Source organism: Cyanistes caeruleus, chromosome 1, assembly GCF_971803275.1.
Source record: "Cyanistes caeruleus chromosome 1, bCyaCae1.hap1.1, whole genome shotgun sequence".
NCBI classification, from domain to species: domain Eukaryota; kingdom Metazoa; phylum Chordata; class Aves; order Passeriformes; family Paridae; genus Cyanistes; species Cyanistes caeruleus.
The window spans coordinates 12,220,239-12,237,361 of record NC_141701.1 but is presented as its reverse complement, the minus strand read 5'-3'; the positions used below and the strand labels follow the sequence as shown (position 1 = coordinate 12,237,361).

The window sequence follows — 17,123 nt, the reverse complement described above, 5'->3', positions numbered from 1 at the left end:
TCCAGACAGTATTTTAAAATATATGTTTCAAGGAAGCATATATCCTTTCTGAATGAGTTATTGGCAGTGGACATGACAATTTTCTGGTTTTCCTAACTACTGAATCCCCATGAATCCATGGTGAGAATGGAGGGCAAGCCTTTAGTATACAATTTTCTTTCATCTCAGTTTACCAAATACAAATTGGCCTCCCTGTGGCACCAGGCCCAGGAGCTCATGCCCTGTCTGGATCTGCATGGCAGAAAGGAGGCACCAGTGCTCAGGTCAGCTGTCCTGGCTGTGTCCCCTCCCAGCTCCTTACCCACCTCCAGCCTCTTTGCTGGTGGGGTGAGGAGCAGAAAAGGCTTTGACTCTGTGTAAGCCCTGCTCAGGAGTAATGGAAACATCAGTGCTTTATCAACTATTTCCAGCATAAATCCAAAGCACAGCCCCATACAGCTACTATGGAGAGAATTAACTACCCCAGCCAAAATCAGCACAACATGAGAGTCACTTCACTGAGATTTTATCTCTCTTTCCTATCTGGTTATCATGGACTGGCTTTATGTTAAATGGAGGAAAATAGGCCACTTTATCTAAACAATATATTCTAAAAATGCTTCATTCTAAGTATTTGTAAATGTAGTTTAAAACTACAGAATGACATGAATGAAATTCTGAGATTGTCAATTTTCCCCCATGTAAAGGGACTGCACATGCTCTCCCCATCACCTCCAATGAGTTTCTCATTAAGAATGTGTATTCCTTATTAATACCATTTGCCATCAGAAAAGCAATTTCTTCCATCACAATTTTACTCAAGATTTTCTGTATAGTGCAAGGAAACAGTGTAGCAATTATTTGTTTCTTTAGCAATTATTTTCATGGAGTAATCAGAATTATTTAAATCCAATAAGAAAATTTGTATATGTAAGACTATCAAATGTTCCTACTGTGATGAATTGCTGGAAAAATGAAACCCAAAGTTGAAATTTAGTGTTTCTCTTCACTTAGCATATGAAATACTTTCTGCTTGGAGTTCAAAATACATTTCTGAAGATATTATGTTTAAAATAGGCTCACTGGGAAAGAATTTTTAAATTGTTTTACAGTTCAATAAACAAAATAGAAGATTACTGATTTACTGTAAATATCAGACATAAATTTCCCCTCTCGGTAGAGGCAGACACTGCATATTATTTCATTTTCAAGAGATCGCAAGCAAACCTGTACTAAAGTAGTATTTATATGCAAGTGTCCTTTGAGGAATTTGGCTACTTTACTGTTCTGAAACAAGTAGTAACAGGTCAGCTGTGAAAGTTCACTCTTTCCTGAAACTGTTCTGAAAACTGATGTTTTCACTGCTGACTTGAAACAAATCCCATACAACTGCACAGTAGCAAAGATACAAAACATGCTGTTGTTTTCCAACAACCTGACTTTGTATCTTCTCTATCATTTGCCTACAACCCAAATCAAAACACATTTCAGCCAGTGAGAGGGTTTCCAGTGATGTGTTAAATGAATGTACAGAAAAAAAACCCAACCTTTTGGTATCCTATGGAGCTGTCTATAGGGAGCAGAAAGTAGAGGTTGGAGGTAAACAACGAGTTGCGAGTGAAGTGTAGGCAGAAAAACACAGGAACAGTTTATGTACAGGTATAATATTTCTTGAACTAAGGTGCAAACAGGATTTTTCATTTGGCTTTCAAGGTTTCTATGCCCTAAGAAGAATCACATGCCTAAGGCTGAATCACATTAAGCAAATTCAGTTTTGCCAGCAAGCATGTAAGTAGGTGTGTGCATTTCTGTGGTGCTGATTAATGCTGAATGACATAGGACATCTAACAACTCTGGAATACTTTTGTTGCTTAAAGTTTTCTGCTGATGGCAGCTTTTCCATTGCTCTCTGCTAGGTTCTGGGTGAGCAGTTCCCTACCCCAAGGCCTCAGGCACCACAGTCTGCAAAGAATTGACATCTACCAATTCACCATCTCCTCTCCAACAATGTCAGACACCTTACCTTGAGCCACATAAAAGCATTTGAAAAATCATTAAATCAGGCCAGAGGCATCTGACTACAGCAGTATTCTCAAGATAACTATGAAAATAAAGTCAGTGAGACTCTCAAAAGTGCCCTACACAGGCTTTGTACTCCCATTGAGTTCAAAGAAGTCGGAGTTGGCTCAATGAAGGCCAAAGCCCTGCTCCAGAGAGGCTCATTTCAACTTGGTAAAATTCAATTATTTTTCCAATCTCTACCTGACAGATTTTGCTCATCCTCTTCCAGATTTAGGAGGCATTACTTGTAGAACATTCCATAAATCTGAGTCTCAGAGTTAAGGAACAGGCTACCACCATAAAACACAGCAAAGAGAATAGATAACCATGATATGACTCATTTGAGACAGAACAAATACAAATCAAAAGAAATATCCAACTGTAAAATCACTGTTGCCTCAGAGATTCTAATAAACAGACCAGCTGCCTCTGTCCTTTTCACACTCAGACATTTGCTGCCTTTCAAACATTCCAGTCCATTTTTCCTTTTAACAACATTGATTGATTTGATGCTGCAGACAGTGGGTTTGTAAAAAGCATTTTCTTTGTACCTCTTCCTCACATGCACCTCTTATGGTAAAAAAACAACCAGTATAGTCATCTAGATGTTTTTTTTTAACAGTATCTTGCCTTCTGCACAAAGCTGACAAGACATTTTTCTGTTCTACTATTCGCTGTTTTACTATTTGCTGCTTTTATTTATTTCCAGTCAATCTTGGAACATTTCTTCATTTATGGAAATAAAAATTTTTGGCATAGTACTGAGCATTTAATTTGTGATATTTGCTGTTAAGGACCAAACTCTTCATGGTACTCTTGCAATACTAACGCAGATTTTGGAGCTGAAGGAAGGCTGAAATCCTGATTTGTGGGGGCAAGGCAGAGGAAGATTTCAGTAAAAGCATCCACAAACTAAATTTCTCAAGCAGGCTCTTCCTGAAGGACAGCCCCTATGTGCTTATGCTCATTCTCTCATATGAATGCAAAGGAGAAGTTGCATTTTGTTAAAAAATTCTTGAACTCCAGCTACAGACTTACTTCTAATAACAGGCTGTAGGCCTGCAGCATTGCTCTTATGTGGCATGGACCCCATCCAACAGTAGCCTCTGAGGATCTCCATGGGACTAGAGGAGGTGACGAGTTTCACCCACTGACTTCTGCTTGCAACTTCTTCACTGCATCATGTTCTGTGGAAAAGCCTTGGGTCCTGACTCACAGATTCCTACTGATGAGCTATGGATTTTTTAAAATATTCATAAAGTAAAAATAAAGCAGATGAATCAGAGTTAACTGTTACCCTCACAATTCATCACTTCACTCTGACATTGCAATCAGCATTTATTTACTGTATTTGGTTTTCTGCAGCTCTTTATTCATGAGTAACCACAGGGAAAAAGAAAAAACCAACCTTCCACCACTCCTTTTGGATGCGATCATATGGGGAAATATGCCCATACAAAAATATCCCCATATAAAAAAAAAGGGAAAAAAAGAGGAGGAAAACTTACTTCCCCTGCCATTGCAGCAAGCCAGGGGAAGCAAGTTAAGAGGCAGGAGCCATGTGAGATGCTGGGCTGGGATCCAGGGGGCAGAATCACACAGAATTACAGAATCACTGGGTTGGAAGAGACCTTCCAAGATCATTGAGTCCAACCCAGTCCTAACACCTCAGCTAAACCAGGGCACCGAGTGCCACATTCAGTCTGTTTTTTAAAATACATCCAGGGTCAGTGACTCCACCACCTCCCCGAGCAGACCATTCCAATACTTTATCACCTTTTCTGTAAAAAACTTTTTCCTACCATCCAACCTATATTTCTCTTGGCGCAGCTTTAGACTGTCCTCTCATTCTGTCAGTTGTTGCCTGAAGTAGCCTGAAGAAACTGAGTGCTTCAATGCTACTGCTTTGTGTGACTCAAGCAAAGCAATTTTATCCCTCTTCAAATCTCATTTGTAACCTGGAAATATCAGCAGCTTTCCACTCCTCCTCTTCCTCCTATCCCACTTACTCATTTTGAGCTCTGCAGCTGCACCTCCCCTTTGGTGTGTTTTCATACCGTGCCAGCACAGCTCGGCCGCATGCACGGAGCTGCACTGGCACCAAATCCCTGATGCAAACCAGGGAGGAAATTCATTCCTGAGCTGCCAGGTCACCTCCCACCCCATATCTGCTTCTGCTTGCCTCTGCAGGGCTGGTGGGGCATAAAACAGTGCCCTCAGCCTCAAGTATGAGTCCATGAGCAAGTGTGAGGTTTCTTCTGCAGACTGCAGGGTACTGAAGGCTTTCACAGTAATTTTATTCACTTTAGATTTTAACTATCTCAATAGTGTGAAGTAAAATCTACTTATGTTATAATTAGATATGCCAGAATTAACCTCACGTTTTTACTGATACTTAAATTAGCATTCACTGGGCATAAACCACTGTGAATAAGCTAATGAAATTATTCATTTGTTGATTTGCCTATGTATGTTGGTTAACTATATGCCAAGAACCCAATGGTTAATTAACAGCCTCATTTATTTTAAGGAAGCTGTTGTCTTTCATAAAGCATTGGCCAGCTGCCATGCATCCCTTCACAAATTTCTGATTAACCTCTTAAGCATCTTAGGCATTTTTGTGAGAAAAACAGTAGTATCTATATGGAGACAACTGCTACTCACCTGCCAACCTTGCAAAGGTTTCTTGGCTCCTGCCAATTCCAATTGCATCCTGCTGATGCAGCTCATTACTTCCAGCCTGCACTGACATTTCTCACAGTCATTTGATGCTTTGTCATTGCTCTGTAAAGGAGGAGACGAAGCCATAGCTCTCCTCATCTCTTAACCAAGCCCATAAAAGCAATCATAAACCAGATCAGCATGATTTTGAACAAAGCTGTCAGAAGTTGCCATTATTCTCCATTAGACAGAATCTCAATTCTCCATCGGACACACACAAGAGCCGTCCTTCTGCTACTGGGCTTGGCACAGAGGCCACCAGAAACCAGTGACTGGAAACTTTTCCATCCACAAGCATTGTTGGTGCTTATCCAGCCTCTCTGGATATTTCTGACCCACATGAGACAAGCAAGTTGGTGCCATTACCTCTTTTTAGAAGTGGGCACTTGAGGCACAGAGCTGAAATGGCTGTTGAAGGTCACTCACAAAGCCTGATGAAGGAATGGAGGACGTTTTCCCCTCTCCTAGACTAGATCAAATCCTTGCATTTTGGAGGAAAGTGAGAATCCTTGCCCAGCCTGCTCCTAGAGTTGCATGTTTCAGTGGGATAAAGAGACGTGGATCTGTCTTGGGAAAACTTTCCCCGCTTTTAAAGCAAGTATCTCCAGTTTTCTTGGTGGAACACAGTGCTGGGGTCACTAGGACATAGTTCAGGCTCAAGGGAGGTAACTCCAGTCCCAATACACACGGAGAAGAAGCACTTCTACATCAGCCTTGCACTGGCAAGTTCACTTCTTTCCCTATCTCAACCAACCTACAAGAGGACAATACTGATGAACATGGCAGGCTCTATTTCTGCCACAACTAATGACAATGTCACAATCCTCTAAACAGTGTCACACTGTTAATGGTCTTATTTTGCAGTACAGTAGTTTTCAAACTACAACCCATGTGCCCTTAGCAGTCTGGAGCTGGCAGATTTTCCACATTAAACATGCTTACAAACTCAACAATTGGAAATTGGATGCCATGGATACCTGGCAGTCCATCAAACGGTAACAAATGAGTCTGCCCCAAAATGGTTTAGGATTGCCTGGATCTTTATTAACAAAAGGAAAAATATCTGCATCCTAGCTTGTGCTCCAGGCTTGATTTTGTTATCAAAATATTTATAAATAAGAAGAAAAAAGGAGGAGCTGAGTACATTACAGGGAATGGAAAATATAAAGGGAGGAAGGAAGGGAGTCAATGGTGGAAAATTATGAGGGATGCAACTTCGACATCAGGTGAAGTGTTGAGTAAATCCTGTACAAGTGTTTATGGGAATGAGGATATTCCTAGGCTTGGGTGTTCTTAGAAGCGTCTCTTGGGCCGGGTGAGCTCAGGAAATCACTTTATTCTTCAGGTCTCCAATGAGCTCTTGAGCTTCCCCTGGCTCTTTCCTAGCAGTGCCTTGGTGCTGCAGAGAATCTGTACTTAGAGTGGCTGCTGTGAGACCTAGTGAGGAAGGGCTCAGCAAGGAGAATCACAACACCCTGGAACTGGTTAAAGCTTCTTCCACTGTTTGCCACTTCCCTAAGTAGATTGCAGCAACACATTTTCAGTGACACTGGTGCACCAAGTGGAATTTTGTAGTGATGACTGCAGTCTCAATAGCTCACAAATACAAAATTGATGATAGCACTGCTGATCTTTATCCTGAGCACCTCTCCTTCATGCTGTGTGAAGATGTGGGATGCATCGCTAGGACATGTTGGGAATGAGAACCAGCAACCTTCAGTGCTTTAGCTGCTTGGAATGGGATATACAAACATTTGTTTCTTCTTCTGACACCTCCCAACTAATCAATGCATGAGGGCTTCAGAGGGAAAAATTCTTCTGATTTCATTAATGATGTGTTACCCTGGTGGTGTGAAGCAACCAAAAAAAAAATTTAATTTCAAGAGTGAAAAACCCAAGTGTGGAAAGTGATGGAAGCAGATAAGATTAGTGCTGCTTGGCTTCTATCAAGTAAGGTAGAAATTACTCCTGCACAGGAGCAACAACAATGTATTTACTCTTGACTCACCTTGCCCTGCCCAAGTAGAGTTGCTCTGGCACATTCTGCTATGGGCAACCGAATGTTGAAGCAGAAGGTCTCTTGCTGGCATCTTTCAGTCGCAACTATGCCCAAAGAAAGTTTACTGCCAGTTCCTCAGATAAGTTGTATAACATGTAGTTGGATCCCAAGAACAAATTCATGGCTCTTATATACCCACATACAGGCCTGTGTCACTAGGGCTACCACTTTGAGAATCATAGACCAGGCCAGGAAGGAACCTTAAAGGGTCATGTGGGGCAACCATTTGTGGAAAGGGAAGCCTGAATAAAATTAGCTGGCACCATATCCTATCACACCTTGAAAACTTCCAGTGATGGGGACTTTGTCATATCCTAAGGAGGTTGTTCCAGTGATTGATTGTTCTCACTGTAAAAAAATTCTTTCTTATACTAGGATGGAATGATGCCTTATGATATTTGTTCACTGCCCCATCAGAAGCCCTTTCCATCTTTCTATTCATTTTTCCAGTGCACTGCTCCTTCTGGCTTCTGGAACAGCATATCAGGACACTTGGCAGGCATTTGGGTTGTTGAGAGTAGCTGATACTTGCTACTCCCGCAGCAAACAACTGGCTTCCCTCTGCCACCACAGGACATGTGATGAAAATAACTCCAGTGCTCAACACCAGCACAAGGTTTCTACAGCCACTTTAGCATGTTTTTTTCTTTTTTTGCCATTTCATTTTCAGATATAAAGTTTTAGCTCACAGAAGGACTCAGACTGTCATTAACCACAGTCCATAAGCCCAGAAAAAAACACCTATATTTACAGGACCTCATCTCAGTTCCTTCCTAAAAGCTCTTCTGTGATGCTTCACCACCTGCACTACAATGTTAATGCTCTGCACAAGGAAAGAGTGGAAGAGCTCCCCTAGGAAAGACAGCACCTGAGGTACCAGGTGCTTGTTCATATCTGTGTTGTGCTTGGGCCCCCTCACTGTGTCACATCCCCTCTGTACAGATGACAATTCCTGCCTTCTGCTATTCCTATTTCAAGCACAGCAGCTGTGGCTCATCAGATATCTGTCTGCTGCCCCAGCACTGACAAGGGCACAAACCCATTTAGGTGACAAATGTGAGTTGCCATCACATTAATAAAGCTGATGATTTTTCATCAAGTGAAAGGTAAGCCACACATTAATTAGTCTCCTTCACCTGTCCCTAGTGGCTGGTTCCTGGTGCTGAACTGACAAGTTCTGGCAGCCCATGTTTATGAAAAAGCAAAGGCTCTATCCTCCATCCAGGGTAAACATTGGCAACTTACCCAGAGAGATGCAGGATTTACATCCTTGCCTAGCAAATCAGACCCTAAAGCAGATCATTAGGGAGTTAAGTATTAGTTTTAATATTTTTAGAGCCTCCTAGGACTCACAGATACATATTTCGCAATCTGAGCAGCTGGGTTTATGCAAATAAGCAAACTAACTTCACAGCAAAAATATATAAGAGAAAGCACTGGTATGAAATTTTCAAGTCCATTCATTTTCCTGTGAAATTCTGGCAGAAATAAAATGGAGACATTTTTTAAAGGGAGCCCATATAACTGAAGTCACTAAAATATTCATGCCAGATACACACCTGAAAATCTAGACTTCTTAAATTTAACAGAATTCAATTCAAATTATAAGTGAATCCATTTGAAAAGGGCATCAGAAAAATGCTTTTCTATGTGATTCTAAGCATTTAGCTGTTCCAAAAGACAAGTATGAGCCCATGCTAACACAAGGATTTGTGTGGCTGTAATAGCTCATCTTTAGAGAGGTCTCCCTCAACTAAATATGGGGGTCAGGGGTTTTGATGTGGCTAGACACCACGAGTCTAATTCTACCCTCAAGTTTTAAAAATCAAAAAACAGAAAGGCAAACATTTTTTAGTAAAAGCAAAATGAGCTTGAAAAGTATCTTCCTTGAAAAAGCACAAAGCATTGATCAAAGGTGTTATTGGCTCATTTATTGCTTTGTCTGCCTCAGCCAGTCCTGCAGCTTTGACAAATTTAATAGGTCAGTGTGGCTTCCAGTGTAAAATAGCAGAAATTACAATTGTTCTCAAGTTTTAAATTATAGGCAGTATTACTTTCCTGTAATACTACTGATGTAATGATGATTCATACCCAAAAAACATTCTAAACTCACTACTGTTCATCTCAACCAACCAGATGACTTTTAACAGGCTAGGGAATGAAAAAGTGAAATTTAAGGAAATAATTTATAAAAGACATGGTTCAAGCATTAGATCAGTTGATTAGATCACCAACAAGAAGGATGGTTTCTACTTATATAAGTTATGCAGACTGAACTACCAAAAGCAAAATGCTAAACCAAAGCAAATAGGATGTATCAGGATGATAGACTTAATTGCTTTGACAAGTAAAAAACTGGACATCCAGACTCAGACCTAGAAATTAAAGCTGAAGATAAGATGCTCAAGAGCACTTTTTTTTGTTCCAAATAACTGCTACCTGCTTAATAAAAAAAGCATCATGACAATATGTTATGTTAAAATAGATTAAGAACTTAGTATTTTGAAAAGCTGTCCTGGGAGTCCATCAAGCAAACTTTGCCTCTGAAACATTTAGGTGACTAAATCTAATGCTTGCTCATAATTTTCAATGGCATAATAATAAGTCATAATAGAAAAAAATATTATTATTTAATCTGAAAGGATTGGAAAGAGAGATAAATCAGACTACTGAATAGGAATTTTTATCTGTATGGGAAACCATAGTAAAGCCAGATTAAAATGGATTAGGTATATCCATGCTTAATTTGGAAATTTCATTTGTGAGATGTCTTTAACCTGCATTTAACCTACAGGCATAAAAATAGTTTTTGCTTTGCTATTTAACAACCAGTTTAGAACCGACATGACAAAGATAGCCAGGGAAACTTATAACGAAATAGAGAATATTATTCTGGCTATTTGAAATGGTTTTAGGGTATAGGGCACTTAGCTCAGAGTTGAAGATTTGGATCAATGACTATAAGGGCATTTAAGGTCATCTTCACCAGAAGGAAAATAAAATTATGAAATTACAGGCCCTTTTGAGAATGTCCTCCCAAAATGGCCAAGATCCTGCTGGGCAAGAGGCCCCTGAAAAACTGAGCAATGAGATCCTTAAGTGAATGTCTAAGAGCTGTCAGGTGGATGTGAGCAATATGTTGAGGAGTCTTGAAAGATTGCTGTTAACAGAGCCATTGGAGATTCAGTTAAGAAGTAGAGACCTAGCCCTGTTCATTCAGACCATGCCAGAGATAAGTGCAGCACCGTGTCAGCATAAGAAAGTCCAATTACCTGTGCTGGCCTTAGCCCAGCTGCCAGTGACACACAAATCCCTGGGGCTTCTGCAGGTGCAGGAGTCTTCCTGCATGATGCCCATCACCTATCAGGAACAGGACACTGAAGGTATGCAAAGGTCTCTAATGAAATCAACAAAATTTATTCAGACTTTTTCTGTGGCTTTTTTCAGCAAGTTGGATGGCACCCATTAATAGCAGGGTGGGCTTCATTCTGGGAAGCAGAACTAGTAGAGTCAGAAGCCTGTAGTGCTATCACTGTATCACACAAAAAAGAGAAGCAAAAAAGCATCAAAAGGGCACTTTTATTTCCCTGTTCAGTTAAATTATTAAGATACAATGTTTTGTCTTGTTCTACAAATGATATTTTCTCAGCCAGCAGTGATTTTCCCAAAGAAACCATCTACTTCTGGCCATCTCGCCAGCTCTTTTCCCACTAGCTCCAAGTTTGACAGCTTGCTCTCTAATTCCTCTAAATATTGGGAAAGGCAACACCTTCTACATCAACCACCAGTTCAAACAGCCAGAAACCTGACCCAAAGTTGTGTATCTATGCAGTTAGAGAACATGCCAAGGCTTTGGAGAAAGAAGATACACATTTTAACCTGTTTTCATTATTTATGTTGTCTTTTAGCCAATGTTCTGTGCACAATTGGACGGTTACCTTCCCCCCTTGCAAGAAAATCCTTGCACTGTGAAAAAAAGGATGGATTTTAGAAAATTACATAAAAAGTCAGATGCTCACCTGGCAAAAGGCCAGTATATGCTTCACATTAATTGTACAATATTTATACCAGATGAAAATGTGACCCACTCTCTAAGGAAAGCTTTAAAAATTCAGTAATCCTGAAAATAACACATAAAATCTTTTTTTCCCCCAAAAGACATAGAGTTTCTCTTTAAAATTCTATAAATCTCATTTGCAGGGTAAATAATGTTCAGCCTTTAACAAACACCAGACATATCTTAGTCTCTGGAAATGAGAGTTCCTTACTGTTCTACAGCAGCTCCTGCATCTGCCAGCAGCAGCCACTGGGATGTAAAGAGGATCCTCTGCCCAGGATGTAAAGAGGAGGGAGCACCTTGTGTTTGAGGAGGAAGATTGTCTTGGTGTCATAGCCTTCTCAGGAGGAGAGGATTGAGACATTTTTTCCTCCACAAATATACTGAACAGCCAGAGCAGGGTGGTCCTGCTGCCATCTCAGCTACTAGCACCTGCCACACCACTTGAGATATCCTCCCCAAACTGCTGGAAATGCAGCAAACAAGCTGCAATACATTATCATGAAGTCATTGATCAAGAAAAAACATTGATGTCCCATATGCATATTTTTATGCATCAAATATTTGTTTTACACTACCAAGCCTGTAGAGGAAGAGGTGCAACTGCTAGAGGGCCCTGGCTTCATAGGCTGTAGTATAATTAAAGAAAAAAACACTTAAATTAGTGTGGTATTGCTGGTTTTCAACACTTATTCAGCAAGCCCTGAACAATTCAGTGGTACCTTTGTTTCTTATGAATAATGCACTCAGTCTTGAATTTGAGCCAATAAAAACTTACATTGCATCACTGAATTTTTTGCGAGGCTCAACAGCAGCAGTGATGTTTCTTACAGACAAATGTCTAGTGGGTTTTGGGTATAAATTTGTCTTGCCTGTACTCCAATATAGCCATACCCTTATGAATAACACCTCCTTATCTTTACTTAAATGCTCCCATGACACATTTGTCTGGAGTTTTCCATATCCTGAGACGGTTGTTAGCCTGATTGCCTGAGACTGCTCAAGAGTCACAAAATTTGCTGCTCTGTCCTCTTCCTACTAATTCCTGGACACCTTGACTTATTTTTTTGACCATTGTTAAGCAACCAAGATAATGTCTTCATCACACAAGCTATCACAGCCCAGGTAAACCACTCCTGAATGGCAATAGTCAGCTGAACATTATTTTATACATGATGTTAGGACTGGTTTTCACCACATATATCCCTGTACAATCACAAATAGTGGAATCTCATGGTTTTCTGCCCAGTCACCATGCCTCCCAAGATCCTGCTTGAATTCTTCACATGGTCTGATTTTTTTTACTTCTCCCAGAAGCTTAGTGCTATTGATCATTCCCCTTTTTAGGCAGCTATGAATATACTGAACAAAGCACTCAGCTGCCTTGGCCATAAAATCATTCCATCCTTCCTCAGGTTATTCATTCCTCTGCTTCATTCAAGTCAAAAGAACTGAATTTTGGAGAAAGATGAAATACAGAAGAAGTGCAGCAGAATCAAGAAAGAGAAAAAAGAAATAAAAAATATTTTTTTAGATAAAGTTACACAGAAATTGCTAAGTCAAGGTATAGAAAAATTATGAGCAGTAAGAAGATTGCATGTGAATATATACAGCTGGAAAAGGAGGCAGCTTTTGTCCCAGCCTTATACTATCTACTTGTGACACAACTGGGGCTTGACACATCCCACATGTAGCCCTTGTGCTGTGGTGGGACAGTCCAGGGCCACATCTCTGCAGCCCTGCTCTACACAGGTGTTCACATGTGCCTGCCAAGGGGAGGGCAGCACCTCAGGGTGTGAGAGGTTGGAAGTGTTGCTGGCTCAAAACATTTCAGGCTTGAAAACTTGTAGGGAAGGGGCAGGTCAGGCCTTGGCTCTGGTGAGGTGATGCCCTGCCCTGCACACCCCACACCCCAAGCCTATATCCCAGCTCTGCAGTGGCTGCAATCCCTGGCACACCAGAGGCAACACTCCAGACTCATCTCTGGAGCCCCTAGCCCAGCTCCTGAGAGGCCAAATGACCGAGAGTTCCACCTAGGGGAAGGGCCCAGGAAAGTCAAAGGCCATTTAATCTGAGACATGAGGCAAGCATGTGTCTTGATCCTACCTTTTCTTAGAATTTCTATCAGCTGAACACTGCTGGGAGTGTAGTTATGTTTGTCCTTTTCTATATCTTTTCTGTCTTTCTCACTTTCCTCTTCTTCTAATTCCTTCTTCTTGGGATTTTGAGAATCTTAAAATCAGACAGGCTTAGCATTTGCTAGTTGAATGGGCTAAGTTAATGCTTTGAGAAGTGCTTTATGTTGACTGAATGCAGCTCTAAATCTTTTGTCGAAGTTCTTTGATTTTCTAAAGTGGCCAATAAAGTTCTTTTTGTTGTTCTGACCTCTTGAGAATACTATCAGTATTTCTCACGTGCATCTAACTCAGAGAACATGAACAACTAAGTCCTTTGAAGTGTCTCACTGAGTGAGATTTTTGGGCCCTGGAGGGGTTTGGTTTACCTTAGTGCTGAACAGTGGCACCATGATCAGTGCCTACAGCAGCACCCGGAAAGGAAATTCTCCTGCTTGTCAGCAAGTGAATTAATTTGAATAAATAAATAAATCCACATCCTGACTCCATCTGACTGACATCATGACTGCCAGAGCCTGGCACCTTTACAAAAGAACAATGTCTCTTCAAAACTAATTGCCTGGGGCTGATTACAGAATATTGTCCCTTTGGCATGTCAGGTCCCACACATCCAGGCCACGCCTGCTGGTGGTTCAGAGAAATGTTGCCTCGCCTCAGAGCTGGAAGCTGTGGAATGACAGTCACCAGCAATGGCACCTTCTGCACCACACCTCCATGGCAGGAGGTCTGGGGCCCTCCACTCATCCCCTTTACACCACGGGAAGGAAGAGGGAGGTAGATGGAGCTCTGGGAAGTGTGCCAGATCCCTTCCCCATGCCTTAGAAAAGCACCAGCCTCCAAATGCAACACCTTGCTCACCTCTTGCATTCATTCATTCACTTCCTCTGCACCCAGGGTTACAGTCCACCTCTATTCAAGTTCCAACACAATGCATCAAGTGTCAGTTTAAGGGAATAAGATGCAGAATTTAGAAAATTCCAGGAGTCTATGAGATCAGACTAATCTAACAATTGTTCCAAATCCTTATTGATAAAGTCCTTAAATACACCATACCTTAATATCAAACATTATCACAGATGAGGTACATTTTATTTATAATAAATTCTCCTAAAAAAATGTATTATTAATCAGCACAAACATTGCCAGTAGTGCCTCTGACAAGAAACTTCAATACCTTTCTTACAAAACAAAGTCTCTCTCTGCTCCTTCTGGCACTTTTCATTTGCATCTTTTCCACTCACTCAAGTCTGAATATTGTATTACACCAAAGGGAATACAATACCCTCTTTGCAGACCTAAGTCTAAAGGAAACTCTTAGGCATTTCAATGGAAGAAAATAAATCTTCCAGCTAGAGACCCATAAAAAGCAGCAGATATCATGCAAACATTTCCATTTTGATGAAACTACACTCTTTGCTGGGAAAATAATCCACCTGAAGATTGAACTTATTCTGACTCATGTGAAATACTGCAAGACACAAAACATTTTAAATGCCAACATGCAGGTGATGACCATTTAGTTCTGGTCATTCACCTGTAAGGAATGACTGGTTTGCAGTGCAAATGCAGGAAACACCTGGATCATACCAATGCAAGCAGCCTGTTATTCTCAAAAACATAGAAGAGACTCTCCACATCAGATATGCAGGTGCACTGTGATATCTGTGGGTCTGTCCTGAGAGCTCAGCTACTGAGTAGCCCTGGTGCAAATAGCCTTGTACTCCAGGAGAAACTACTAGTGAGACCCAGGAGACAGCTCTCTCTTCCAAAGCTATCTTAATAGTCCACAGATTGTCATTTTGCCCTCTTGTTTGCTATTCATTTATTCATGTTTACACCAAAAACTCCAAGGAGATACCCAAGATTTTACAGCTGTCCTTACAGAGGTTTCAAAAAATAGAAATAAAATTTAATTGCTCACCAAGCTGCATAGTTCTCATCCTACCTGCAAGTTATATCTGTTCTCATGTCCATTCTACGTAAAAGACAAATGACATCATGGGCACCCCTGTTGCAGGTTTAACTCAGCAGCATGTCTGTGCTTGGTCTTACAGTGCACTGAAGACATTCTCTCTGTCCAAGACTGTTCTGAAGCAATCTCTGAAAGTCTCCCTTGACCTGGCTCCTTTTCCTCCTCCCAGATTTCAAGCCCAGGCTGTGCCCAAGTCCCAGCAGACAAGTACCAGCACACTTCTCTGCCCTGGCTGCCAGTTTTCTCTCAGATGGCAACTAAGTCTCACCATTTTCTTTTCTAATTACCACAGAGTTAAATACTTTTTCTATCAGCATCCTTATTAGACAGAGAGGGTCTGAACGGGTAAATCCTGCTTGTAGTTTCTCTGTAATGCTGCTAGTCTCATAGGCTCACTTCTGGTATCTGCTCATCTCTGGTCTTTGTGTTTTTACATGGTCTTGACCAATATTAGGGTCAGGTTCAATCTGAAAAGCCTCTATACAAAGGCACAGCAAATGACTGCCCCAAATGGGAAAGTCTCATGAAATGGTAGGCACCAACAGCCTGGAAAACTGATTGCAACAGAATTCTGGTTCTCTGTAAGCCTAATATTTACATTTGTTTTTATAACCACAGATGTGTTCCATGTTCCCTATCATCTCTTGTTTATTTACACATTGTCGCAAACACTTGTTAGCAACAACTTTCCTGCATTTCAAAAGACCAGCCTCATTTAATACTGGATTTAAAGTGTTCAGAGTCCAAGGCACCCTCAGACACCAAGGGAAAGGAGCACTCTCCAGTAGTTCAGCTCCCATAAGATGGGACCAAGCTCACCAACAGCAAGTATCAGCTCTTGCTGTGGCTGCTGAAGGAGGCTCTTGCTGATGCAGCTGCCCCCTGGGAAACTCTAAGGATAAACACACAAGGATTTGTTAGCTGCAGTTCCTCTGAATTTCAGAATTTCTGAAAATCTTCAGTTTTCCTCTAAACTTTATGTTTAGGTCCTTGCAGGTAAACATAAGTACTCCAGATCCAGCCCTGGCCCATCCTAAGCATGCCTTCCACCAGGCTGACTATGATTCATAGCAATCACTGTCTTGTTACACTCTGTTCTTGTGTATTTTTGACCCTTACTCTTCCCTACCTCTTGCCCCAGCGCTTGGTGAAAGCTTCCTCCAGTGTCTAGCCTGAGTCCAGAGACAACAACTCTCACCAGCTCTGCACCAGCCTCAATGTTATCTGAGCACTGAGATAGTGCCATAGGGTTGAGCATCAGCACAGTTTGAGGAAACACAGGGAAATTAGCCCATCCTGAACTGTTTTCCATCCCACTGGAAATGACTCCTCATCATTCACTCCTAGAGCTGTTGGGTAGGGAAAGGCCAAGGCCCTGACTCTGCCATGACTGCTGTGGAAGTCAGGGAAGAAAGGGTAAAGAAAAAGGGTTCTACCTACTTCTTGTCCATGCAGGAGTAGCAGGATTTTTCTTGGCAGAGAAATCCAGCCCTGCATACCCAGGGAGAGGGATCAGCATTAACTTTCTATGGCTTACCCAGAAAATCCTGCAGAACAAGCATCATTTTATATACTTCCTATAGATATACATATATACTCCCAGGGTTACTGTAGGATCTCTGTCTGCGTGCAGGCTTTGGTATAGTGAATTCACAATACTTCCAGATGGGCCCAAAAATCTTGACTGTAAAAGAAACCTGAGATCCAGGAATCTAACACAGACAGCTGAAAGAAACATGTTTTCATCATGTCAGGCTCATGCGTTGCCCAAGGCCACCCTGTGGCTCGGGTACAACAGTTTAACTAGAATTTGTCAGTACAGCTGTCTGAAGACCTTCCCCATGCTGCACAAAAACATAAAGCAGAAAAGGAATGAAACAGGGAAAATGAGGGTTGATTAAATAGCAGCCTTTATATTTTCCAAGTTTTATTCCAGCACCTTTTACATCTCATTGTGCACAGACATGTCTCTTATTTAGTATTTGCATAAAGCTGATGTTTTGCAACAGTTTTTATTAATAAAAAAGCCACTTCCTCTCCACTTTTTTATTCACAATGGTAAATACATTTAGAAGAAAATTCTCTACTCCAACTGCAGCCCCACAGCCCACTCACACACTAATTACACTGGGGGTGCAT

General features: G+C 41.2%; 1 protein-coding gene across 7 annotated transcripts in view; it reads right to left on the bottom strand.

Annotated features, from left to right (window-relative positions):
- Positions 1-17,123, bottom strand: part of TMEM65 (transmembrane protein 65) — a 104,513-nt gene that overhangs the window by 47,718 nt on the left and 39,672 nt on the right. For 4 of the 7 annotated variants that reach the window (XM_086878984.1, XM_086878777.1, XM_086879123.1 and 1 more), the window contains one exon: positions 4,705-4,824. The exons of the other annotated variants lie outside the window; for them this stretch is intronic. In XM_086878984.1, coding sequence (XP_086735110.1) covers positions 4,705-4,824 — 120 coding nt within the window. The remainder of the gene's footprint in view (positions 1-4,704; positions 4,825-17,123) is intronic. 7 annotated transcript variants of the gene reach the window in all.